At 36.4% G+C, this 27,186-nt stretch overlaps 1 protein-coding gene across 1 annotated transcript in view; it reads right to left on the bottom strand.

The window, feature by feature from the left end:
* The window catches only part of ABHD17B (abhydrolase domain containing 17B), a 34,763-nt gene extending 7,621 nt beyond the window's left edge, over positions 1-27,142 (bottom strand). Inside the window, exons 1-2 of the mRNA XM_004677574.2 lie at positions 26,533-27,142; positions 158-627 (exon numbers count right to left, since the gene is read on the bottom strand). Of these exons, the coding sequence (XP_004677631.1) occupies positions 158-624 (467 nt within the window). The 5' untranslated portion in view covers positions 625-627; positions 26,533-27,142. The remainder of the gene's footprint in view (positions 1-157; positions 628-26,532) is intronic.
* Between the last annotated feature and the right edge of the window lie 44 nt (positions 27,143-27,186).

Below are 27,186 nucleotides of genomic sequence, written 5' to 3'. Positions count from 1 at the left end.
AAAATTTGAAATTTCAATCTAAAAGTTTCTCTTTATCAATGTATTATAAATATAATCTCTATTTAGTAATTCATGACATGTCAAAACAGCTTTTATACTATTCTTATACAAGACCATATTTATTACACATAATAAACAATATTCAGTCACAATTCACCTTGTTCTAAGAGCAAGCCAAGCAGCTTCAATGTCCGCATAGAGGTTCTTCTCTGTTGGTTTCCCAGAACTTGCACCATATCCAGAATAATCATATGAGAATATATTACAATTAATCCGTGATCCCAGTCCTATGTAAAAGCTGCTCATCTGACCAAGATCAACAGCGTTTCCATGTGAGAAAAGTAAAGTGTATTTGGCATTGGGTGAGCAACGCACAAACATGCAGGCAATTCGGTTGCCTTTACTGGTTCTAGTCATGAAACACTCAATAGCATCTTTTTCTCTAGAAGAATATTGCCAGTCAGCTCGTTCTGACAGATGTAAAGTCCAGCGGCTTCCACTTTCATCACACATCAGCGTGTAGGTTGGATCAGGTGGTAAAAATGCTAATTTTGAAGCAATTTTCCCTGGACAAGGTGGACAGCAGAAGAGACAGCATAGCTCACTAAACGAAAGGTTATTCATTTTCTGAAAAAGAAGATGGGATAGAGTAAATTTTTAATCACTGAATATGGATTCTGCAGTTGCATAGAACAAAAGATTAAAACAAAGACACTGGTAAGTCCTACAGATGGTCAGTGTCCGATGTTATTATTTCAAGTGTCCCCAAACAGACTTTAGGCATCTTTCTAGAAAATACTTTATTCCTGACCAGGAGACAGATTTCAATACTATATAGTATGTTTCAGTTGTAGTGATTAAATCTCTTAATATTTAAGAACACTATTTGTCTCAGAAGCCTATTATTTTTAGCCATAGTGCTAGTAGCCCAAATAATCTATCAAAGATAAATAATATATACATAAGTAATGTTCAAATTTAAAAGGTTGCATAAAAAGTAATTATGGAAAAAGAAGTAAAATCTGCAAATGCATAATTTCCTAAAATGTTTATATGAGCTTAATGTTTGAAATCAGAAAGGACTATCTTTTTGAACTTTATTTTTTTCTTAATCAAGGAAGCTAATGCCAAACTGAACAGAGTGGTTGTGAAGAACAAAACATAATGATATAGTTAAGACACAATAAAGTAATGGTCAAATGGTGGGCAACTGCAAGAGAAGTCCACTATTTTTTTTAAATTAATATTTTAAAAGTATCCAGTTCATTTAACTCAGGAACTAAAATAAAGTGGCACTAATTTTTTCTAGCAGCATTTCCTATCTTGACCATTCTCAAACTCCATCTTTCTTAGCAGAAGTAAACTACTGCTTAGTCCCAAGATGGAAGCATTCAAAACACCTTCCAATGACTTTATGGTGCTTCATTTTTTTCCATTTTTGTTTTGAGAATAAAATATCCTTTATTTGTTAACTTGGAGTATAAAGTGGGAAAATAGCCCTTTAGTGATGGCACCTACAATTCCTCCAACAATTGTAACTGCAAGGATAGGAAAAGAACTCCCATGTTTTTATATCAAAATGAAAAGAAGTGCATTAGCTTTCCAGTGTAAACAAATTAGACAGAATAAGCTGAAACTGCACAGATAGAGAAATAAGTGTTGGAATGACATGAAGACTTTAAAAGAAGAATAAGAGAAAGAACAGAAAAATGTCTTTTGGATATTGGGAAATACCTTCTTTATTTGTTATTCCACTTTTATCTTTTTAGTCCTAAAAACAAATATAGCCCAAATAAGTTGGTCTGATCTGAACAAAAGTCACATAAAACAGAAATGACAACAAACATCATCTCTAATAGTAACTTTAATCGGTTCCCTGGAATACGGTGCTGAGACTGTTCTGAGAGAGCATGTGCTGGGCTTGGCAGCTAAAGAATGTATGCTAAATTAGTGATGCCTACTGCAGAGTGTTGCTACAAATGTACTATCGCCCTCAGGAGGAAAAATGACCTGGTATAAAAGATGGCAGGACGGAAGTTCAAACGGATCAATTTCAGAGGAGGCAAACTGGAAAAAGATGAGATAACCATACAATATATCAATGTTATTTGTTGTCTATGGTTAGTTCTCGACCTTGATTACATTACATCCCAACAACTGCTGACCTACAACAGCCTATTAAAAGCTTGATTAATAAGTAAGCTGTATATGCCTAGACCATGGTCCCTATAATTTACCTCTTATAAACATAAAGGCTTCTACACACTATAATAAAGTAATTTTGAAGTAAATCTGGCTGACTGAACACATACTGCTGTAGGGATGCTTCTCGGGATGAACCCAAAGGAGAGAAGTAGACAGGAGAAAATTTGCAAAGCCAGAATCTAGACTAATGAAAACACAACTTGACCTTTGCAGTGGAGGCAGAAATTATTCCCACCCTACTGCCATGAACCCAGCTAAGTTATTCCCTTTTTCCATACAAGTGCAAAATTTTCACAATAAACAGTATAACATTTAAATAAGCCTAATTTTAGTATGATCAAAGCTGAGAAAAATATCCAATGAAAAATTATTTTATTCTTGATAAACATTTTAAAACCATTGAAATATTTTGTGAAATTTAGATGATATTAAGTCTAATTTGTTTTACGTGTAAATGTCACCTAAACCGAAAAGTATGTTTGCAATCTATTTCTTGGTAATGAAACTGTGAAAAGGCTGTGACTAAGCATAGGAGGAAAATGATGGACATTTGGTAGTATACAAAGGCCATATAAGACAATTATAATAATAATTTAGAGCAGAATTTGTGGACCTATAAACTAAGGATTTAAATTATATTATAATAATAAACATCTCAGTGATAGTGAAAGAGAACATACACAAGCAAATTTTAAAAAGTTTATTTTTTTTTAAACATAGTTCAACTTTTTTTTTTTTTTGGATTTACTTATTCATACAGAACTGGGGTACAGGCCAGAGATGCGAAGGGTGAGAGAATTCACCAGGGACAGAGTGGGGAGCAGAATAGGCAGATTGGGGAGCAGAATAGGCAGATTGATGAAGTACACAGCTGAGGGGAGCAGGGGGTGGCCATGCCATGTGGTCACCTCCCGGGCAGGCAGGGATGGAACTCATGTGGAAATGGCTTAAGCTTCTTAGTGCAGTGCTTTAACCTGCTGCACCACCAGGGAGGGCAAATTTTAAAAAGTTTTATAAAGAAAAATACAATAGTAAATTCTGGTATTTAAAAAAAACATTATTACAAATAAAGAATTAAACTGGTAAATTGGGTATGAAAATCTATAATAGTTGAAGAACATGTCAGGTGAACTGGAAGGTTCAGTTGAATAATCTCAAATATTGACTCAAGAGAAGAAATGAGCTAAAGATATGAATAGTCAATTTGTGGAAGGATAAAACTAGGTTCAATCTCACCAACTACCAAAGAAATGCAAGAAATATCACTTCAAAACTAGAAATCTGAACAATGAGTTATGCCAAGTACTAGAGAAAAAAGTGTAAAATAGTAAAAAAGTTTAAAAAATAGTTTAAAAAAATAGTAAAAAGTTTGTGAATCACCTGGTAATCCATTGTTTATTTATGGTCTAGAATCTCACTCCAGGGTATGTACTCTAAAGAATGAATTGCACAGGCTCTAACATAACATAAAAAGGGGTGCTCACTGCAGAGTTATTTGTATCAGGGTACAGAAAGCAACATTCAATCTAAAGGAAAAGTGTTGGATGCAGATAAGAAGTCAGAAGCAGGGACTTTGATTGCTAGGACTGAAAGTACACTGGGTGAGGCCTTCCCTGGTGGCACAGCGGGTTAAAGCACAACACTGAGAAGCTAAAGCCACTTCCGCATGAGTTCGATTCCCGCCTGCCCAGGAGGTGACCACATGGCATGGCAGACTTCTCCTGACCCGCCCACTGCTCCCCTCAGCAGTGTACTTCGTTGATCTGCCTGTTCTGCTCCCCACTCTGTCTTTGGTGAAGCTTCTCGCCACCCCTGAGCCTCTGGCCTGTACCCCAGTTCTGTACGAACAAATAAATAAATCTTTAAAAAAAGAAAGTACACTGGGTGAAAACAGTTAGGCATAATCAGATATAAACATACACAAATGTATATCTTCAAAGACAAAATACTGACGACATTCTTACCTGAGTGGATATGTATGGAGGGGAAAAGGAGAATGAAGACTTAAGGAAAAAAAGTTTAAAAAGCAGGGCCTATGTTCACAGAGTAATGATGATGATGTGCTATGAATTACATTAGAAGTTTTAGAGAGCAAGAATCACCCTGCTTGCTTACCACTGGATTTTTAGTGCCAAGAAATCCAGTAATTGACACATAAAGTTTCTAATATTTAGGGTGAACGAGTAAATAAAATTTATTCAATTTTCTGAACCGAGGCAGGGCCCACGAAAGAAGTTAAAAGTTTACTCAATCACACAATAAGAAAGAATACAGTTGTTTAGTTGTGATTGTTACTTAGGCTTCTTGCGTGGGGCAAAATTTAAGTAGTCATTTAAAAACCTATAACCTAAGTTGGGGGTAGGCACAGGTGGGAAAAGCACTGCTAACTACTAAAATCATTCAGTGTATGACGTACAGAACAGGACAGTATATCAGGGCAGAGGAAATCTTGCCCTTCTAGAACAAAATGAAAGGTCAACTCAATGTTAAACAGATGGCCCATTGTGAATATGAAAGATTTCCTTTTGGCAGGAACTCTTATAGTTACTTCACTTATAGCAGAAGGAATTTCCTAAAATTGTATGAAATAATTTAAGAACCTGCTTCACCTGGTAACTTTTTCCTGTTCAATGACAAAGGAAAAAAGATGACCATATGAGTCCTTTCTCAGCAAAACAGGAAAACTAGCATTAAAATTGGCCTTAAATAGAATCACCTATTACTGTATCTCCTTCCTCTGACAGAATAAATTACTGAAACGACTCCTGTCAATTCCTGATGTCATTAAAATTTGCTAAGAAAACAAACAAACAAACAAACAAAATACCCCCTTCAATCTTTTGGGATAGTTTCTTGGTAATGCAAATAGACTCATTACTATTGTCAATGAAGGGCAACTAATTCTTTTAGGGGGTCATTTTGTTTTGATGAATGAACTAATACTCAAAAAACCTAAGATGAGTTTAGATAAAAACAGAAATGCCATTTTTTAAGAAGCGTGTTTTAAAAATGTGTGCTTTTTTTTTTTTTTTAATTTTATTTATTTATTTGTGCATACAGAACTGGGGTACAGGCCAGAGGCTTAGGGGCGGTGAGAGGCTTCACCAGAGACAGAGTGGGGAGCAGAACAGGCAGATTGACGAAGTACACTGCTGAGGGGAGCAGCGGGTGGGTCAGGAGAGGTCTGCCACACCATGTGGTCACCTCCGGGGCAGGTGGGAATCAAACTCATGCGGAAGCGGCTTTAGATTCTCAGTGCTGTGCTTTAACCTGCTGCGCCACCAGGGAGGGCCAAAAATGTGTGCTTTTTTGAAAACTGCTCTAGTGTGTAAGTGGATGGCAATCTTACCCAATTTAAACTATAGGCAGTATATGACAAACCATTCAAAAGCTTTGATATACTAAATTTCATGCTAAGAATTCCATTCTAAAATTACATTTATGTATATATGTATAGAGATGACCATGTCCCACATGACACCTGTCCTATATATATGTATATAGTATATATGCATATAAAATTAGTTCTCCAGATTCATCCATGACTGAAGCCAAATTACTTTAGAATGTATATATGTATATATAGCACTACATTCTAAAGTCCAAGATGTACAGCTTTGAATTTGGCTTCAGTCATGGATGAATCTGGAGAACTAATAATATATATGCTGTTTTGTAGAATGTCAGCACTTATGTCACCTAGAAAATCTGTTAAGTACTTCTAGTTAGTCATGGGCCCATCTACATAGCAATCAAGTTTCTGGAAGTTCCAATGATTCAGAAAAACAATAATACTTCCCCAGGAGTATATTCTAAGTTATCAACAATTCTTTGAGCACTCGAAAGGTGAAAAATAATTGAAAACTCAAAGACCCCACAAAACATAAGGATGAATCTGTTTGCTAACATGCTTATCTTTGGTTACAAAAATTAAAGCCTGTTTTTTATAAACTCTCAGAAGAAATAAGAAAAAAAAAGATAGCAAGCTCTAATATCATAAATGAGCAAATAAGGTGAATATTTGACTATTAATTGCAATTACTAGAAAGATCAGAATGTACCACAGTCTTAAAAGATGGCTCTGAGAAGATACTCAAGCATGAAAAAGTAGAAAAAAGTCAGATTTTAGATCACTCATGTAAGAGGGCCATGATTCCACTAGACTGATCCACAGGCAATAATCATACTACTGCTATACAAAGGCTGTCAATTATTTAACAGTTCAGTACTCAGAGTTCTATTAGTACCAAAGCAAGGAGAATGAAGTTCACTTTAGAATCCTTGAAAAGATCAAGTAAGTTAGGCACTGCCTCTTTAAGAATCAATAATGTAATTTGTAGTAGCATTTACAAAAGTAGTAGGAGACAACTATAAACTTGAGTGTATGGCCTCTTTACAGAACCATATATGCATTACAAGTACAAAGCATACAGAGAAGCTGAATATTCACCTTAGAAAAGACTGACAAAAATTTATTTTTTAGTTAACATGGAAATAGTGATCAAAATTTATTTACAATAAGTGAAACTTAGGAACTAGGTTGTTGTATGATGTCCTTTAACCACATTTTTTGTTTGCTTTATGTTGAAAAATAGTGTGTGCAACTCCTATCCATCTTTGTGATAGGTTGTATTTCCTTTCTTCTTTTATATCATTATAGCAGCAAGGGCACATTTCACTGTGAGATCACAGAACTTTATTAGGTGACTATTAGAAAATTCCAACTCTGACTGAAGTCACAGATTACATGTACTGTGCTGTAAGAGAATGGAATCAAAAACTTAAAAATTTTTTTTATAGAATCCTGTGTTTTATATTTCAAATTGAAAAGAATTGCAGCAAATCTTTTTTCTTCTTTAAAAAAGAATACTATTGGGCTCTCCTTGGTGGCACAACGGATTAAAGCACCGCATTATGAAGCTCTCAGAAGCCACTGCAGCACAAGTTCAATCCCCCGCCTGGGAGCTGACCCACATGGCGTGGAAGACCTCTCTTGACCCACTCATTGTTCCCTTCAGCAATGTACTTCCCCACTGTCTCTGGTGAATCTTCTCATTCACCACACCTCTGTCCTGTACCCCAGTTCTGTAAGCATAAATAATAAATAAATCTTTTCAAAAAAGAATACTTTCAAGTTACTTTTTTAGGTAGTTTTATCTTTAAATTCTTGTAAGATTCTAGAGATTTTAGAGAGTACTAGGTCAATGAGTCACTAGGAAATGTGGGTTTTATTAGTAAACTGAACAGAAGTCTTAATAACTGCAAGTTTAAAAAGTTAAAAGGAGTTTATCCAATAAAAACTTACTGGTAGTGAATGTCAAAAAACATTCTCTTTCCACTGACAAGAACAGTTGGATTTAGAAACTCAAAATAAGTTGAGGCAAGCATTTATTAGAGACATCAAAACAGTCTCAACCTTAGTGATGAGTTTTTTCCCCAAGTAAAAAAAAGTCAAGCAGTGAGGAAACTGGATCTATGACGAAACAGAAGATGGATTTTAAGGTTGAAGAGCCTATCTAAGTTATGTAAAGCAAACTTATTTGGATCAGAAGTTCCACATGGGTCATGTGGGACATGGTCATGTCTATGCTTTCATTTTTCCCTTTTTTTTTTTAAACTTAGTACATTAACAAAGGAGCCATTTACTAGACACAGCTATTTGATATATATTAATTAAAATTCAGTTCCTCATTCAGAAACTAGTCAGACAGACTAGTGGCTATCAAATTACATAGTACAAAAACTGAACATTTCCATCATTGTAGAATACTATTTGGCAGTGCTCAACCAGAATCTTTCAAATCCAGACAATCCAGAGCAAGATCTGACATGTTTCATACTCATACCAGCTTAGAAGACTGGAACTTATTCTTTCCTGACATCCCTTTAAAATACATACAGATATTTTTTATAGATACTCCTATTGAATATTGTAAGCCACATGCAAGCAAATGAAATCACTTATATAATACCATTTTAGAAGACTGTATCTTGAGAAAAACATTATAACATCCAACATAGTTATAGTATTTTATTAAAAATGAGCAGTGGAAATCTATCAGGCTATGAATCTATACATTTTAATAGATGGTTCTGAACTATTAAATCGATTCACATCCTTGAAAGATACCTGGGGTAAGCTAGAGTCACAAGTAAACCATAAGAAACTATATAAATATAAATCTGGTAATCAACTGACTTCTGAACACAACCCATGCAATATCCTTCCAAACACATGCAATCCTGATTATCAACTTAAGCAATACCCTAAAACAAGTGAATCAAGTCTTTTTGATTAAGAAGTAAGACGGGTTGTTGAGTCTTGTGTATGTCAATACCAGATTCCCATAAAGCTTTTGGTGACTGAATTAGCTCAGTTTTCAATGTCACTGAGAATAAACTAAAACATGAACAGATATATGTTTTCCCTCCTTAATCACCAGTTTTTGGCACCTCCATTCAAAGACTTTCCAAATATACTTACAATTTATAAGATCTACAACCTGTTTATTTCAGGTGGATGCTTAACAAATCCCACACCACAGAATACCAATCTATATCACAATATAATATAATCATAGTAGTCAAAAAGGGTAAGCTTTGCGGCCCTCCCTGGTGGCGCAGCAGGTTAAAGCACAGCACTGAGAATCTAAAGCCACTTCCGCATGAGTTCGATCCCAGTCCCACCAGAGGTGAACAACATGGTTCACCTCCTGACCCACCCACTGCTCCCTTCAGCAGTGTACTTCGTCGATCTGCCTGTTCTGTTCCCCGCTCTGTCTCTGGTGAAGCCTCTCACCGCCCCTGAGACTCTGGCCTGTACCCCAGTTCTCTATGCACAAATAAATCTTAAAAAAAAAAAAAAAAAAAAAAAAAAAGGATAAGCTTTGGGCCCTCCCTGGTGGTGCTGGGGGTTAAAGCACAGCACTGGGAAGCTAAAGCCACTTCCGCATGAGTTCGATCCCAGTCCCAGAGGTGAACAACATGGTGTGGCAGACTTTGCCTGACCTGCCTGCTGTTCCCCTTAGCAGTGTTCTTAGTCAGTTCTGCCTGTTCTGCTCTCTACTTTGTTTCTGGTGAATCTTCTTACTCCCCAACATCTCTGGCCTGTACCCCAGTTCTGTGTGCATATGTAAATAAATCTTTTAAAAAATGATACGCTTTTTCAAAATGAGGGTTCATTTTGGTATACCACTTTTAATTTCTTTTAAAATTTCTTTTAAAAATGATTATAGAACTATTTATGATCAAGGTTACATCTGAACAAATATCAACAGTCTCTCCTCAACCAGTAGAAAAAAATAAGCTATTTCAATAAAGTAAAAAACACCACCACCTCAAAACAGCAATAATAAACTACAGAACCACAAAACTTTTGCTCTCAGGCAACTGAAACTGGGATAAAATATATTGGAGCCAGAGTCAAAAAAGATAAATATAAATCATGATAACACTACTAATACAGTTAATTATTAAACAAGCTACATAAATTAAGATTTAACATTTCAAAATAACATTGTAATTATAAAGTATTACTAAGCATGGATTAAAACATTTCAAACTCTATGGGTAGTTATAAAAGTAAAATAAATCTCCTTACCAGGCTAAAATAAGAGTGGTTAAAAGTTTTAACAATTCAGTTCCCTAGATTCTCTTTCCAACTTGGAAGAGTATGGGTTGACACTGGAAGAACATTATTAGACTTACCTGAAAGGAAGATCCAAAGAGTACTGAAATGGGAGGTTACAAAGGGAAGTTGGAGGAACAGGAAGGATTTGTGTAACAGTGGTGTGAATGAGGCATATGCTCTTCTATAAGTAGGATGTCAACATGGAGAAAGTAGCAATATGACATTGTTATCTAAAGAAAGATAAATGCAAAGGAAATTCTTCAAAACAATCTATCAAAAGATACATCTCTTGAGAAGAGAAATCTCAAAGACTGAGCTTGCGGTGGGGGTCTGGGCTTCTCAGTTCTCATAACAAACTTGGTTAAATCATTTGATTTCTTTACCATGTACATGTTAGAATTTTGCAAAGTTTTAATCTTTCCATAATCCAAACTAAAACCTGGTTCAACCCAAGAAATGATAATTTTGGGTCATTTGTTTTTACTCATATATTTACCCCTTTATTTTTTTTTTATAATGCATCTTCATTATGATAGATCTAGAGAACTTATTTTCTTCTCTGTTGATTCTGATCTATTATTTTTAGTGTTTATTGGCTATTTTTATGCTATTAGATGTTACATTTGAATCTCCAATTTTTTTTTTCCCATTTCACTTCAGGCAGTTTTTTTTTTTTAACTTCCTTTTATAATGAGGTACCAGTACTTTAGTTATGTGATTATTTTCACACTAAATTTTATATTATTTCCAGTTTGTTTTATAACCCTTAGGGTTTTGTTTTATATTTAGAAATTAATTTTAAAAAATGGAATATTAAAAAATGACTACAGTTTACTACCATCTATGTGGTGTAATAAAATCTAGACAATTAGCAGTACTATTATGCATTTTGATTCTTATTTGTACTTTCAAAAGTGTATTTTCTGCCTTTTTGAAATTTTCAGAAAATTCATGAGTTTTTATGTATCTAACATTTTATCCTATTATTCGTAGATTTTTGTGTAACAGGATCTATGTTGTTTTTGAAGACACTGTTAGAATTTTTTCCAACCATTTTGATATTTACTTTTGGCCTTCTCCATTCCACTTGAATTCCTATTTAGGGACAGTAGGTCTATCCACTATAAAACTTTCTTTTCTTTTTCCCTTTTGTCACCACCAGAAATCCTAGGAAATTTCTTCCAATTTAAGTATCATTATTTTTGTATTCTTTACTGTAAAAAAAAATTCCTATTACTAAAATTGTCTTTGTTTTATGGGTCCAACAGCCTCTTAAACCTCTCTTAGAATATCTAATTGAATTATTATATATTCTTTCTGTTCTTTTTCATCTAGGATTTCCATGTTTTTTCATCTTGGAAGTATTGGACTGTTACTTCATTGTTCATATTTATAAGCAGATAACTAATTTGAATTTCTATTTTATGGAGTCTATAATCTTCTACCCAGAAGATTTCTAGTCTGAATAGGAGGACTGACAGACAGAAGTTACAAACTCAACTACTAAAATAAAAAGAGTTTCTGGGGATAGAGTAACTTTTTTGAGACCAGTCTCAACTCTCAACTCTCTCATACATATACCCTCCTATGTCTGGCTATGGAACAAACAGGTGAGTTCTGCTCATATCTTTAAAGGAGCAAAAGATATTTTAACAAATATTCACAAACATGGTCCAGATTCAATTATTTGTTTCAGTAATACTCCATTGAAAGAATATATTAGGAATTCTGCAAGTGAGGAGACAAATGAACCTTAAATCCCCCAAGATTACAATGCTAGCAAACAATGAATGAAGCCTGGACACCTATTAGAAGTTTGTGCCCGAAGCCCACATTTTTGGTCTCACTGAGTTAGAACAGTATGTGGGAAATATTGCTATTGTGTGAACATGGATAGAGAGCACGAGTCCAATGGAGAAAGAAAGAACTGTTTACTTCATATATAAAAATCTAAGAAGGGATGAAGTAGAAAGGTGGGATAGAACTTAGGATGTGGTAATATCAGAGGATTTTGGTCATCAGATAAAACCTGGACTGATACTATAAAATTCGCAGCTTTGTTCTCTTCACCTTATTAATGTTTTGAATTCTTAAATTTTTTTTTTATTTATTTATGCATACAGAACTGTGGTACTAGGCAGAGGCATATGGGGTGGAAAGAGGATTCACCAGACAGAGCGGGCAGCAGAACAGCCAGATCAATGAAGTACACTGCTGAGGGGAGCAGCGGGTCAGTCAGAAGAGGTCTGCTGCACTACATGGATCACCTTTGGGGTGGGGGTGGGGAATTGAACTCACACTGAAGCAGCTGCTGCTATCTTGCAGTGCTATGCCTTAACCCACTGAGCCACCAGGGAGGGCCCAAGACTTTTTTTTAAAGTAAATTTTACTTGCTACACAGAAAAAAGTGACATATCTCAGCAATCTTCAAATATAAGTATTCTATGAAGTCTTTGGATAAGTACACCTCAAAAGCATCAAATTTCTATTGTAAAAAATGAACCTGAAATGGGTCAAACTGCTCTCAAAGGGAGCATCAGTTTGGGTAACACCTATACCAATTACTAATCCCATGGGGGTGTGTCATTTGGGTTAAAATGCAACACTTTAACAAAAATAAGTGATATTCTATTGAAATGTTGGTAATTGGTATTGAATCTAGAAATCAATTTGGGAAGAGCTAAAATCTTTGATTTTTGTTAATAGGTATCCCTATACCTTTTAAAATTCCATTTCATTTTTTTGTTGATGTATAGAAATGCAACACATATTTGTGTACTGCCTCAGTATAAAACAACACTTCAAATTCTTAATTCTCTCATTAATTTTTCTTGCGTTATTGCAAGGGACTCCATCACACTGCCAAATAAACTCCTGTTCTTAATGGTGAAATGCCAGTTTTAAAAAAAAATCATTCTATAGGATTTTTATGCATGTTCTTTAGTGGTGAAGGCAGATTTCATATTTTCTAATTCATTCACGATTCCAATGGCATGATTTCTATAAAACCAACATGGCATTTCTGCAATAATCTTAATTTGATGATGTTTGATTTTATATATTGGTAGACTTTATGGTCATAATTGAGAATGGCCTTTGTTTTCTTTCATACAATGTCTTTCATCAGGTTTTTGTATCAAGGTTATGCTAATCTTAAAAAATTAAATTAAGAAGTGTTTGCTTCTGTGCTAACAGTTACTACCTATTACATATTGACTTAAAAAAAAAAGATTTTATTTATTTATGCATTCAGAAACAGGCCAGAGGTGCAGGGCTGTAAGAGGACTCACCAGAAACAGTGGGAGTAGAACAGGCAGATCGACAAAGCACATTGGTAAGGGAAGCAGTGGGCAAGACAGGAGAAGGTCTCCTGTGCCATGTGGATAACCTCCACGGTGGGGATCAAACCTGCATTGAAGCAGCTTGGGTTTGGCTTAGCTTCACAGCGCAATGCTCCAACCCTCTGTGCCACATAGGGCCCTATATATTAATTTTATGCTTCTCAAGTCTTATCACACATCCCATCTAAAATAGCTACATTACCTTAATGTTCAGAAAAATATGTAGAAAGCTAAAAGACATCTGCCTTTTGAAAGGTAGAGGCAAAAGGAACTTTTTTCACCCACAGCTGTATCTTTCCCTAGGTACTATTGCCGTTAACTTTATTTGCACAAAGGTCCAGCATTCCCCCAAATCTATAAATCTTTATCCAGTAAGAACTCAAAATACTGTTTTAGAAGTATAATGTCTGAGTTTTCTGGAACCTTCCCTCTTGCATTTATCTGATTGTGGTCATGATGGCTATCTCCAATGCTACAGTACAGCATTTATGTCACAAAGGAAATCATATTGGATCTTTACTTATCTGTACCTCAATTGGGTAAGTGCTCATTCTGTTCCAAACTTCAGTTCTATATGATTAATACTCAAAGTTCTACACAGGAACATGTATTTTATATTCCTAACTCCAATTTCTTTTTTCCGCCTCTGTAAACAATTGAGATTACAATTCTCATAGCTGTCTCTTATTCCTGGTCTGTGGATATGTCTTCACCTGAGCATTAAGGAATGTCTATCTCTAACTTTGTTACCTACACAGTGGAGGTTCCAGAGAACTCAGAGACATTACTTCTAAAACAGTATCTTGAGTTCTTACTGGATAAAGATTTATAGATTTGGGGGAATACTGGACCTTTGTGTAAATAAAGTTAATGGCAATAGTACCTAGGGAAAGATACAGCTGTGGGTGAAAAATGTTCCTTTTGCCTCTACCTTTTAAAAGGCAGATGTCAATATTAACAAGAAAAATGAAATAAAGGGATATGACAAAACTGATTGAGTCAGTGTAAATTTTCATGTTGGTGCAAAAAGGATCTTTTTTATCTTAAAGATGGATTATATTAGGAAATGTTGCACCGTCTCTGTCAGCAGGTTAGAATCTTTTTAGAATGAGGATGTCTAGGATCTCACTGATGGCCTTAGGGTTAAGTGTTAGTGTTACCACTTCTATGGCCTAATTTCGATGCCAGCCAGGGAGCTGACCCACATATGGCACAGCAGAATTCTCCTGTGTCTCTCACTGCTTCCCTTGGCAGTGTATTTCAGTAAATCCATCTGTTCTGTTCCCACTCTGTCTCTGGTAAATCCTCTCACCTCCCATACCTCTGGCCTTTACCCCAGGTTCTTCTATGTAAAAATAAATTTAAAAATTAAGAAGAAAAAAAGGAGGATGTCCATTTGTAGGCTCCCAGAAAGAAATAAGGAACAGTGGGAAAACAATAGAATTACCTCTCATAGGAGACATGAATGCACAGCTGGAAAGAATTCTTTAAGTATAACTAATGCTAACAGAATGATCTGCCCTTCATATGTAAAGATCTAAGCCAAGAAACACTACAGATGTCTTCCTCCCTATGAATAGTAGTTCCAAGAATAAGCCATGAAAACAGTAATAGTTGTCTTCAGAGGTCCTCAACTTCATATTATTAACTTCTTGTAACCTTGTTTATGAAATAGGAAGTCACCTGCAGAGAAATTATTTCCTAAGTTATAAAACCAGTAATATCAAGGGCTGGAGAAAAATAACATCCACCTTGACACAAATAAAGAAGAAAAAGCAACTGAAACTGTTTTTAAATATTCTGTTTCAAGTAACATATAAAAGTATAAACAAGGGCCCTCCCTGGTGGTACAGTGGGTTGGAGCACCAAGAAGCTACAGCGGCTTCTGTGAGTTCAATCCCTGCCTGGGAGGTGACTGATATGGCGGGGCAGACCTCTCCGGTCTTGCCCACTGCTCTCCTCAGCAGTATACTTTGACAATCCGCCTGTTCTGCTCCCTACTCTGTTGCTGGTGAATCCTTTCACTGCCCCTGCATCTATGGATGCACTCCATCTCTGTATGAATGAATAAATAAATCTTAAAAAAAGTATAAGCAATTACTACTGCTTATAATGAACTCACATATGGTTTATTATTAATAAATTAATGCTCTTCAGGGTTTTTGATCTAATAAAAATTAAGTAACCATGCAAAAGTGAGGATCTTATGTTTCAGAAATCAGATTAAAAATAAGATTACCAATAATTAGGAAGATTTTCCAAAGATAGGAGGAAAACCTTTCAGGTTAGGAGCACTGTAACTACACACGACTGTGAGAAAGAACTATAGCAAAAAAGTAGATGATGGAAAGGAGAAAAAAACTGGGAAAGGGGAGAGTTAGGTAAAACATATCTGTTCAATACTGTATAGAAGAATCAGAGTAGTTCTTCACATATGGAACAGACAGATGATGTCATTTATTCAATCATAAATATGCATAAGCTAATTTGGCTTTACATTAGAAGTTGATAGTACTGAAGACTTACATAGGGCACAGTAAATTGGTACTGCTAAAGAATTCTGTTTTTAAATTTTAAGAATTCAAATTTAAGACTTGTAAGAACAAACCTCCGCAAACCTTTAACAGGCACAAAATACAACTGCTACACGGAGTTATGTTTGAAACACACTATTAAGATCACAGAAAATTAACAAATGACAGTCATTTGTACTGCAAAATACATAAGCCACTCCTTCAGTTAAATCAACAGCTCAAGTAAATTAAAAAGTAGTTTCCCCCAAATTAGTAACATATATATCTTTCTACTATGCAAAATATAGATTGCATTTTGGTAAATATAAAATATCATGTTCTTTTAAAAAGCCAAGTATATAAAGAGTAAGACTGGAATGGAGGAGGAATTGATGCTTATACAAAATAGTTGAGGCAAATCTTGATGGTTACTTCTGAGAATCTGATAGCAAAATAGAGTCTACATGGTAAATGTGTTTATATTTGAGATGAGGAATATCCATTTCAGATGAGAAGAAAGCAAACATTTAAGATGGATGATGCAATCATCTATTCAATTGGGTTACTAGTATTATCTTGAATACCATTTGGGCATAAACCATTAAACTCATATAATAATTTTTGAAATTGTATATATTTATTATCTTTTGAAGAAGTCTTTTCCACAGTATATATACACCTTAATTTTATATAGTAAAGGAATAGTGGAAATAGCACCAGCCCAGGCATTAAGAAATTAAGGTTCTAGTTATAATTCTATGTAATATGAGCTCTTATGCGATCTCATATGCCTCAATTTGAGTGAAAAGAATTAAAGCATTTCCAGGAAGAATGTTTAATTACACTACTTTTCTGTAATATGGATTTTCTGGGGCATCATACCTTATGTTTATGTTACTCTTATATAAATAGATAAGCCCCTAGACATATTCTATTACAAACACCAAGGATATAAAAACAGCCTCTTAATATGACATTTCTAAGACAAAAGTAAAGCCTTAATCAAAACAGTATCAAAAAGCAGTATCTTTTATTCACCTCAATATCTCAAAGTCTTAAAAAAAAAAAAAAGAGCTCAACTGGGAAGTTATTTAGTTTCTTTATCCTAAATTGCTGATAAGAACACATATAATTCTCTTGATTTACTGAGGCTACCATATTACCACCTTATAGTTGTTCAGTTTTTACAAATGAAAGGGTCAACCAGGATTGCGTAGAATAAGACTACAGAAGGAACAACTTAGAATATTTAAGTAAACAAATGGAAAACTGTTTCAGTGTGTATTTCTTCCATTCTACTAATTTACATTTTTTTTTTCCCTACACAGCATACCAAGTGATCTACTTAAAAACTTATCCATGGCTTTCTCTGTACTTGTAATACAAATCTACCCATAACACAGATCCTTAGGGGCCTTAAGTAATCTGGCCTTTGCTTACTCCTCCAAATCTATTTTGAGATCTGTGACCCCAAACTATGAATTAGGCTTTCTTTTTCACAGTTCTTCTCCTTTGCATGAAAAATTGTGCTCCCTGCCATGTACTCATGCCTGTTTACTCAACTACATAGTCTTTACTATGAGGTTAGCAACATGTTTTCCTGGGTGACATACAGGCAGCACCTCATCAATAATATCTGCTAACAAAATGAAAGAGAAAAATAAAGAAAATAAGAAAATAATTATATCTAAAGACCTGACAAAATAAATTGAGATAATACAAAATGCAATCAAAATAGGTTTGTTTTGTAACTCTGAACCTGGATTCACATTATTTATCTAATTTATGGCTTCAATCATTTCAGAAACCATTACAATTACCAAAAATGTGTTTCTATAGTGCACTCCATATATTAAAAACACACCGTCTGATACACTTAAAATCACTGAGAGGTAGTCAAATGAACAGATCATTAATGGTCAAGGTGAGGATAATTACAGATGCAATTTACTAATTTGCTAACTGGAGATATGTTTTATCTGGGTAATGCCTATTAACTGCAACATAATAAGTCAATCACCAATTATAAAGCCATATATACTATATTTCTACACATTAAGTTATATCATCAACATGTTCTGACAAGACTGGAAAATTCCTCTTTTAAAAAGATTATTTGGATGATGACTGTGGGGTAAGTGAATTGGTCAGGTTTTACATTGCTGGCCTCTGTGGTTATCACCTGCAGCCTTGAATACAGAAGGTGGTTGGCACACCTGACCCTGGAGGCTGACATTTAAGGGTGGTGGTATCACATGGGCAGGCGGCGGTTGTGGAGAATGGCCAGAATGGCCAGAACAGGAGGAGTGACTACAGACTGTCAAGAACACAAGAGAACACCAGAGAAAGCCCAAAGAGTACAGATTCCCTGGGGGCTTGAAGGTCTACTCCATAACAACTGGTGATGGAAAATCATCAAAGTCTCCTTTGCCCCATTGTCCAAATGGATAGAGAACCTACCATGTGTTTGCTTATACTACAATGACCAAAAAACATTGAAATGCTTCTTATTTGGGAGGTGATTTTAGAGTCTAGTACTCATGAATTAAACTGTTTTAAATTGTATTGTAGATGATGCCACACCTCTTCAGAAGTATGTTACACCACACCTACACCAAAGCACCATTAATCCTTCACCACAGTCTACCAGGTGGGACTCTTCACCATAGTAGTCTCAATTATGTTAGATTTCTAGGGTGTTTTTTAATTTTAAAGTTTTGCATTGGTAAAATATAACATTTTCTCATTTTTGACTAAGTTTCTTTGAGGATAAAATGTATAACATGGGAAGCATTTAGATCCTTAACTGTTTTCCTCTTACAGCCTCTAGGCAGCATTGTTCCTAAATGATATGGTATCAATTAACGCCTTAACACTACAAAAGGAAGCTATTTTGTACTGTATGATTTTACTCATTTGTCCAATACAAAGAACACAGTAACAAAAACAAACCTTTGGACTGACAATTGATGGCAGTTACCACAGGCAAAGGAGAGGATGAGAGAGTGAGAAGTGAAGTAATTGGTGAGTGAACTTTTGGTGGCAGGTAGGGTGAGAAAATGCAATCTTAAGCCCATACAAATGCCATAAATTAATGTTACTTCAAAGACCCAAACCAAAACAACTATATGCATGGGGGGGGGTACAAATTTAACTTTTTAAGCGCCTTGCCATCTTGTTAGTATTGTCAATTGCACTATTGAAGACATCAGTGGAGTCAAACCCCACACTAACCTAAAAATAAACTACCCAGTTACTGAGATAATCACATGGCAAACCTCCAAGTTTTTTCTTTCTCTGTATTTAGTACCAGAACCAGGGGATGTGAGTGAATGCCTCATTAAACATCTCTATATCCTTCAGGACTTAGGGGGAAGAGAAGCTCTTCAAAATAAGTTTCTTTTTTGTACTACTCTATTTTCCAGTGCTATCTCAGACTGCTGCAGAACTTCAGGCTTAAAGAGAAAAACATGGCCCTCCCTGGTGGCGCAGAGGGTTAAAGCGCAGCACTGAGAATCTGAAGCCACTTCCGCAAGAGTTCGATCCCGCCTGCCCAGGAGGTGACCACATGGCGCAGCAGACCTCTCCTGACCCGCCTGACCCGCCCGCTGCTCCCCTTAGCAGTGTACTTCGTCAATCTGCCTGTTCTGCTCCCCACTCTGTCTCTGGTGAAGCCTCTCACCGCCCCTGAGCCTCTGGCCTGTACCCCAGTTCCGTATGCACGAATAAATAAATCTTAAAAAAAAAAAATAAAAGAGAGAGAGAGAAACATGCATTCTAACTCAGTTGTTCACTGTGTTAGGAATTCTAAAAAAAGCAACACACATGTTGATGAAAGATATGCTATTATAGTTGGTTAGGCAATATTTACATTCCTGTAAGGAAATTAAATGGTATGCATACAGGATATTCCCAAACTACACAAGGCACAGTAATAAGCAATAGTAGAAAATGCCGTTAGAGCAATCTGACTTCCTGTTTCAAAAGTATTTACATTTACAGTGACTTTCAACAATTTTAAAAATAAGTCATAATAAAACACAGAAGTATCTAACAAGTAAAAAGGAAATCATTTGTGAATTAATACTATATACTTCTGAGTCACTGCATCAATTATTTTATTAAATGAAATACCATCTAAATTTCTGGTAAAATAGATGCAGACAATGATATTCTTTTAATTATTAGGCATGTAGTTGATCATCTCTTTCTGAACTCTAGAAAACAATAAAATCCTGACTGCCTTTTTACCCTGGAGAAGTTCACTTACTCTATACATATTCTGGAAGATTCTGATGTCTGCAGCATCTACAGAGAACCTGCCTTATAGGTTATCCTCTTTGTATATTTCCTGTATCTTCAGCCTCCTTCTGTGCTATAGGTTCATCTCTCCTATTTATAAACGTACATCACTACTTTATTCTTTATAAAAAATAAATGTGTATCTAGTTATCTAATTAATTAGTTACCTAATTAATTATCTAGTTATCTAATTAATTCTGAGTGTGCTTTCAGAATCAAACTCTTTTATTTCCCACTTCCCTCTTTTCTCCCTCAGGTCCCAAATGAACTCTGATCTAATATCTATCATCAATTTATTGATTTCATTAGGATAACAACTTCTTCGATTTCTGAAAGTGCTTGGTTATTTCTCAATAAATGAAATAACTTCTAATGTTAGTTTTTCTACCTCTTCAAAGATTTTATTATTACTATTATTATTTAGAAAAGGTCATATTTTTTCTTCATATCTTGTGTTTAACTTACCCAACTCCATGGGTGAGAAGACCACTTTGGTCTCCTGGCTTTTTAAAAATCTCAACCACATTGATGGTTAAGCAATGCACACTAACACCACCTAAATCTAAAAATTCTTGTCTCTAGCAAAGAGCATTTCCTTAAGTTCTAGATCCTGAATATCTCCATCTGTATTTCACTTCATCCTCTTTCCTCTCTAATTCCTCTCATCTCAGATATATACTCTTGTAAATTATCTTTCTTCATCCCCTCAGCCACATCTAACTCAAGGACTTTTTATTTAATGTCATAAGCTCGTAAGTATTTATCTTATATCCTTTTAGTCCATTTTACACTGCTATAGGGTCACTTTTCTGTTTAAAATTTTTCAACGAGCCTTACAACTTCGTGAACATATGTAAAATCTTTAGTTTCATAAAAGACTCCCCCTACCCTTTCAATTTCCTGATAACTAACCTTATTTCTCCATCCATTCTACTGAACAAACATACTGTTCTTCTATAAGGGAAAATTCCTCAAAAAGAGACTTCTTTGTTGTTCCTGTATCTTTGTGAATACTGTTCTTTCTTCTCCATTGGTAAAATCTTCCCTAAATCATCACTTCCCCTACAAATAAATGAAAAAATTTTTACTGCTAATTTAAAAGTTTTACTTCTTTCTCCAGGTACTCTCCCCTGGCCCTTGTGTGTGCTGACCAACTTGGATATTTCTCTTCTGTGAAACTTTTGTTTTTGTGTGTGTGTGTGCAGATGCATAAATAGGCCATGTGGTAAAATATCTTACAAATTTCTAACCAAAAACTGAAACCCATTACCCTAGGATTATACCAGAAGGTTCTTAATTTTAAAAATCCGCCATTTTAACTTTACAATACTAAATCCATGTTAATAAAAGTGACACTGGGGTCTGTGTAAAAAGTGCTGAACAAAATTTTAACTGTAATGTTTTGGATATAATCTTGCCAATACAAGTTGCATTATTTTCTTGCTAATAACTGATGTGCAGTGAATAAATGATTTCTTATTTTTAAGGGAAGGGATAGCAAAGCTATTGAGTTAAAAATTATCAGTACACCAACAGGGTACTAATAGAAATAAATTATTTCTGAAGTCCCACGTGGTATTTTGGGAAGAAATTACAGAAATTTCAAATTAATTTAATTTTCAAAGTATTTAAAACAATCTATATTCAGGAGCCAAGTTTATTGCAATTGATAAACCTGATAAATGTCTTCTCCTTTTGTCCCAGAGGCACTTACTTTACTTTAGGTTTGAATGGAGACCAGTCTATGCAGTTACTGAAGTTATTTCAACTGCCTTTTCCCCTTTATCTTGCCCTAAATTAAGCATTTCCTGCATTTCTTAATCCTTCTTTTTAAAGTGACTACATCTAAAACACTAATACTAGTACCACCTCTGAGACACTTCATTAGGGAAAACCAAAATAAGGCCCTAACTAAAATAATTGTGTCCTAATGATTTTCTAAAGCTCAACAATACAGCATATGCTAGATATTTTTGTTTTTAAAATTAGAGTCAGCTTTAGCAAATCTGAAACAAACAGGAAAAATACAACCAAACAGAATCAGACTTGATTCAAAGTCTTGACTTTCTTTGTCACTTCATACCACTTAGCAGTTTCAGTTCCTTCAAGTGCAAGATTATATATAGTCTCATCGTGATCTTAAAAGTAATGGGTGACGATTTTCAAATAAAGAAGGTTTAAATGTAGTCAACACATGACTAGAGATCACTACCTTGGCTGATTTTTCCCATTAATATTTCAGAATGGGAGGGTTACAATTTATCAACTAATGAGAAATTATTATAAACTGTGATAAATGCCATGAAAATAAAGCACAGATTTCTACATGAGAACTAGGTGGGGGTTAGAAGATAGATGCTTTCACTTGTTATCTCCTTTTATCTTAATAATACTTTTCTCAGGTTATCATCCTTTTACACATGAAGGAAATCAAGGCTTCAGGTTGTTAAGTCAATTAACTCGTCCAAGTTCTCACAACTTATCAAGTGGGAGAGCCAGGAACACAGGTTTGACTTCAAGACTATATTCTGTCCACTCTTCCATGATTTTGCTAATATCTAGATGGCTAGTGCTAAACATTCCTGCTTTCTCATTGAGGCATACCCTAACCACCCTGTGTAACATTCAAATACCTCCTTTGAATTCCCCTTATCCATCTCTACCTTTTTTATTACACTAACTCTATATACCCTATTATAGTAACTCTTACCAGTTTTTTTTTTAAAGATTTATTTATTTATGCATTCAAGTACTGGGATATAGGTCAGAGCGGGCAGGCGGGAATCGAACTCATGTGGAAGTGGCTTTAGCTTCTTCAGTGCTGTGCTTTAACCCACTGCGCCACCAGGGAAGGCCCCAAAATTAAAGTGTTCTTAACCACAGCATTAATCGGGGAGTTGCAAATGAAAATACCTCAACACATCATTTCATACTCCTCAGCAAAACTTAAAAAAAAGTTTAAAATATTTGGAAAGGGAGAAAATAAAACCTGTTTTTTGACTGATACACATAGTTTGAAAGAAAAATGCTAGCTATCTGATAAAATTGAAGCAGCTCAAATCCTTTGTTTCAGCAATCTATTATTAGATCTATATACCAGTGAGAAATTTTTCTTTGATTATGTGTTAGTTGTTATAACCGACTGGAAGGGGAGGAAGAGGACTAGGCAACAGATAACAAGCATTCTTGGTACAAAAAGATAATTCTGCCCTATGTCCCCATGACTTTTGAATATTCTGCTGGACATTCATTTTGGGGAATAAGTAGGATGTGGGCAGGGAAATAAGGCCAGATATCTCTAAAAAGAACTTAAAGTATATTTGTATTGTTTTAAGATAAAGATCTTGAAGGTAAACACAATGTAGAAAAGCCTGCACTGTTATTTTTGTTCAAACTTTACTGAAAAGTTTATTATTTCGGTATATATATATATACATATATATATATATATATATCTTTACAATACTGCTTAATAAGCAAACAATTACAAACAACTAAAATGATCAACTGAAAACTGATAATAATCATATAATGGAACACATGCCTTATAAGAGTAAAAATAAACTATAGCTACCTGAATAAACATAGATAAAACTTGGCAAGTTGAGTGAAGAAAGCAAACTAGATATAAACATCATATTTAAACAATCCTAATCAAAGTAAAAACTATAGTGTTCATGGATATAAAAGTAAGCAGTAAAGCATAAAAACAATGATAGGAAGGATGTAAGTCAATTTCCAATTAATCCTCGGGAGAGTGAAGAGTAGGACTTGAGAGGGGTACAAAATAGAGAGGAATCTTCGTTTTGCTTTGTAGTTTTATTTTCTCACATGGTCTAATGCATCCAAAGGTATTCACTTTATTGTATGTTGCCATCCTATAATACTATATTATTTCTCATTTCATCTGAAATGGTAAAACCACTGGGCACACACAGGCATTCAGAAAACCCTGAAAGCAAGGGGTTGAAGATTGAACATTAGAAGACCTAATTCTCAGTTCTGCAAATTGTGTAGTTTTATGCAATTCAATAGTTAACTTTTCTGGGTTTGATTTCATCCATAAAAAGTCATAAAATGTTATTTTCCCTCTCCAATTCACAAGGCTAGGTTTGAGAGGTAAGGAGTATATGTAGAAATTATAAACAATGAAGATAGGTGATTTCTGAGAGTTAAGAGCAAAACCTTGGATATTTAAAAGAAAGAGCTGCCACGGGCCTCCCTGGTGGTGCAAGGGCTAAGTCTCAGTGCTAAGGAGTATAGTCAGCCACTGCAGCATGAGTTTCACCCCCGCCAGGGCTAACCCACATGGCACAGAAGACCCAGTTAAGCCACATGGCAGAGCAGATCTCTGTCTCATCTGCTGCTCCCCTCTGCAGTGTATTTCAGTAGATCCACCTGTTCTACTCCCCACACTGTCTCTGGTGAGTCCTCTCACCCCTCCCCCTGCACCTCTGGCCTGTACCCCATTTCTTGTGTGCATAAATAAATAAAATAAATCTTAAAAAAAAAAGCCTCATTAAATAAATCAACCAGTGTAATTTGTTACTTTTTATGAATGTAATCACAGGTTCTAAAGATTTAACATCAATCTGAAAGTGGAAGAAACTCGGAGCTTATCAACTCCTATAAATGGTAGTCTACCAGTAGGCATACTCCCAATAAAACTGTTTCTTTAGCAATTCTTTATCAAATTGAGATTCCTTAACACCAAAACAAGAAGTGCACTACAAAGTACTTGCATTTAACTAAAACAATGTCTCATAAGCATTGTTAACTGTTGTTCTCAGTGCCCTTTCTGTAAAGCGAGCAGGTGGCACATTTTATTAGCCCTATATTACAGATGGAGAAACTGACTCAGATGTGGGATAGCTTGCCTGGAGTTGTAAACCAATGCAGTGACAGAACTTGGAACAGACACTAATTGCCTAGTTCTTCTGTGTTCATTAAGCTACCAAAAACATTATTTTGCCATGAGGTTTTATGATAATTTTGTTTGTCACAGGAAATAGAAAATTCTTTGTCACATGTCACTTCATGCACATTTCAAAATAGGCAGAGATACTCAAGTCACTTAACTACAGTACTGCACAGCAAGGGACAAAATTAAAACTGCCTTGCCTGCTCAAAATCTAATCCTATCCTTGCCAATTAACCTTGTTAATACAAGAGGAGGAAAAAAGAGAGGTCAAAATATGGGTGAGGGTTCTAGCCATATCCTCCTGGATCTCAACATAGCAATTATTACAAAACAGGGATTTTATTTCTCTTCTAACAGTGGCTATCTCCATTATTTTCCCTTAAGTATGCCACAACTCTAAAAATTTACCAACAAGCAAAGAGTTGGTCAGTCCCAAATAAGAACACTGGCCATTATGATAATCATCAAGGTATTAGCTATGTCAATAGTATGTCACCCAAAGAAACTTATGTTATAAACATATGAAAAGACAAACTCTTCATGGAGAAAAAAGCATCTTTTATTGTAAGTTTTCCTGCTAATGTAAACAGATGCATGCTATTACAACATGTACCTGATTTCTCACTCAGGCTCATTAGGTAGCTGATACAGTATCTCTAAAATCACATTTATTGGAACCTTTAAATATTCAATAAGTCACCTTGTGGATCAATAATTACATATAGCAGAAAGTAAAAAACTGCAGTAGCTCTTCATAAACTAAGCCAAATTTAAAGGTCATCCCCTCTGTGTTCCGTTAGTCATCGTTTGTTTTACCAAATCCACCATATACCTTAAACATAGTTTGAAAAAATATAGATAGATAGATACATGCCCTGGGGTTGACAAAAACCTTATCACAGATCAAGCTTTAAACAAAAAAAAAATTTTTTTTTTTAAACACGACGTCGGGGTTAAACAATCGCTTCTTTACAAAAGCCCTGCACAACAGTACAGTCTGACTCGACAAGACTCGTTTCAGGGTTAAAACAAACCCTCTAATTTTCCAATGCAAAAAGGACTACTGATGCGCCTACCCTGTAATTCTAAAACAGGTAAGATTAACCCTACGACGGTCAGACCCGAACACTACCAATGATGGAGCACCGTGCAGATTCGAGCTACAATGAAGCTGCCACACGAGGACATTCAGGAGAAAGCTTTCAGGCACCGCGAACCTCAGTGAGTCAAAGAAGGAGATGTGAGCCTAACCTCATCTTTTTGTCCACTAAAAAAAGCAAAGGAAGTGAAATGAGACCCTCCTTTGCAAGGAGAGATTCAAGACCTCGCCAGCCTATCCCTCCCCCACCCCCAGACTCCGGAGCCTCACGACCCTAGGGAACCCACCTACTTCTCCCTTCACCCCAACACCTGAGAATCAGCTCTTAACACCGACCCGATCCGGAGTGGCTTCCCAGCCTTTCCCGGGAGCGGAGAGGGATCCCGGTCGCCAACAACAAAGACGCCTCCCGCTCCCCTCCCCCAGTCCGGCCCGGCCGTCCCTCCCGCGCCGTGACTCCCGGCCTAGCGCCCCCTCCCCGTTCCTGCCGCGGCGCCCCGACTCCCAGCGAACCCACGCACCTGCACCAGAGGGGCCGCAGCCGAGGCGTCAGGTAGAAAAAACTGGTAGAGAACCTCTGCTGACGCGACGTCTACGACGAGGCTCGATCCTTACAACCGCTGCCGCCGCCGGACTCTCCCCGCCTGCGGCGGGCCGGGCTGAGGGGGGGACGAGGGCTGGGGCCCCCGGCGCCGGGACTAGGAAGGACGGCGGCGCCCGAGGCGGCCGGCTCGCGCTCCCGACGCTCTCCTCGCGCCGGCCCTGCTCCTCCACACGAACTCGCGATCTGCTGACTAACGGCCCCGGCGCGAGGAGCTGGAGAGGCAGCCGCCACCGCCGCCGTCGGCTGCTCTCGGGCCTCACGTCCCGCGCGGCCGTGGTCGCCGCCGCCGCCGCCACCTCCTTTTCTGGCACTGCAGACACCACCCGGACCCAGCCAGATCTTTCTTCACTTTAACCCTCCTTTCGTCGCTCCTCCTCAGCTTGCCAGCCCTGAGGCTCACAGTAGTGGCGGGAGGGAGGCTGGAAGGGAACCCCAAGGGTGAGCAGAGACCTCACTAGGATAGGAGTTGGTCACTGACTGGAGGAAGGTGCCAAAGCTGGCCCGGGATCCAGCCTGCGAGCCAGGAGAGGGGAGGGACGCAGCCAGTTTAGCCTGACTTCCACCAATCACA

The sequence above is a fragment of the Condylura cristata genome, unplaced genomic scaffold, assembly GCF_000260355.1.
Source record: "Condylura cristata isolate star-nosed mole 26May11 unplaced genomic scaffold, ConCri1.0 scaffold00006, whole genome shotgun sequence".
Lineage (NCBI taxonomy): Eukaryota > Metazoa > Chordata > Mammalia > Eulipotyphla > Talpidae > Condylura > Condylura cristata.
The sequence above is the reverse complement of the archived record's forward strand: the minus strand, read 5'-3'. Positions and strand labels throughout refer to the sequence as shown.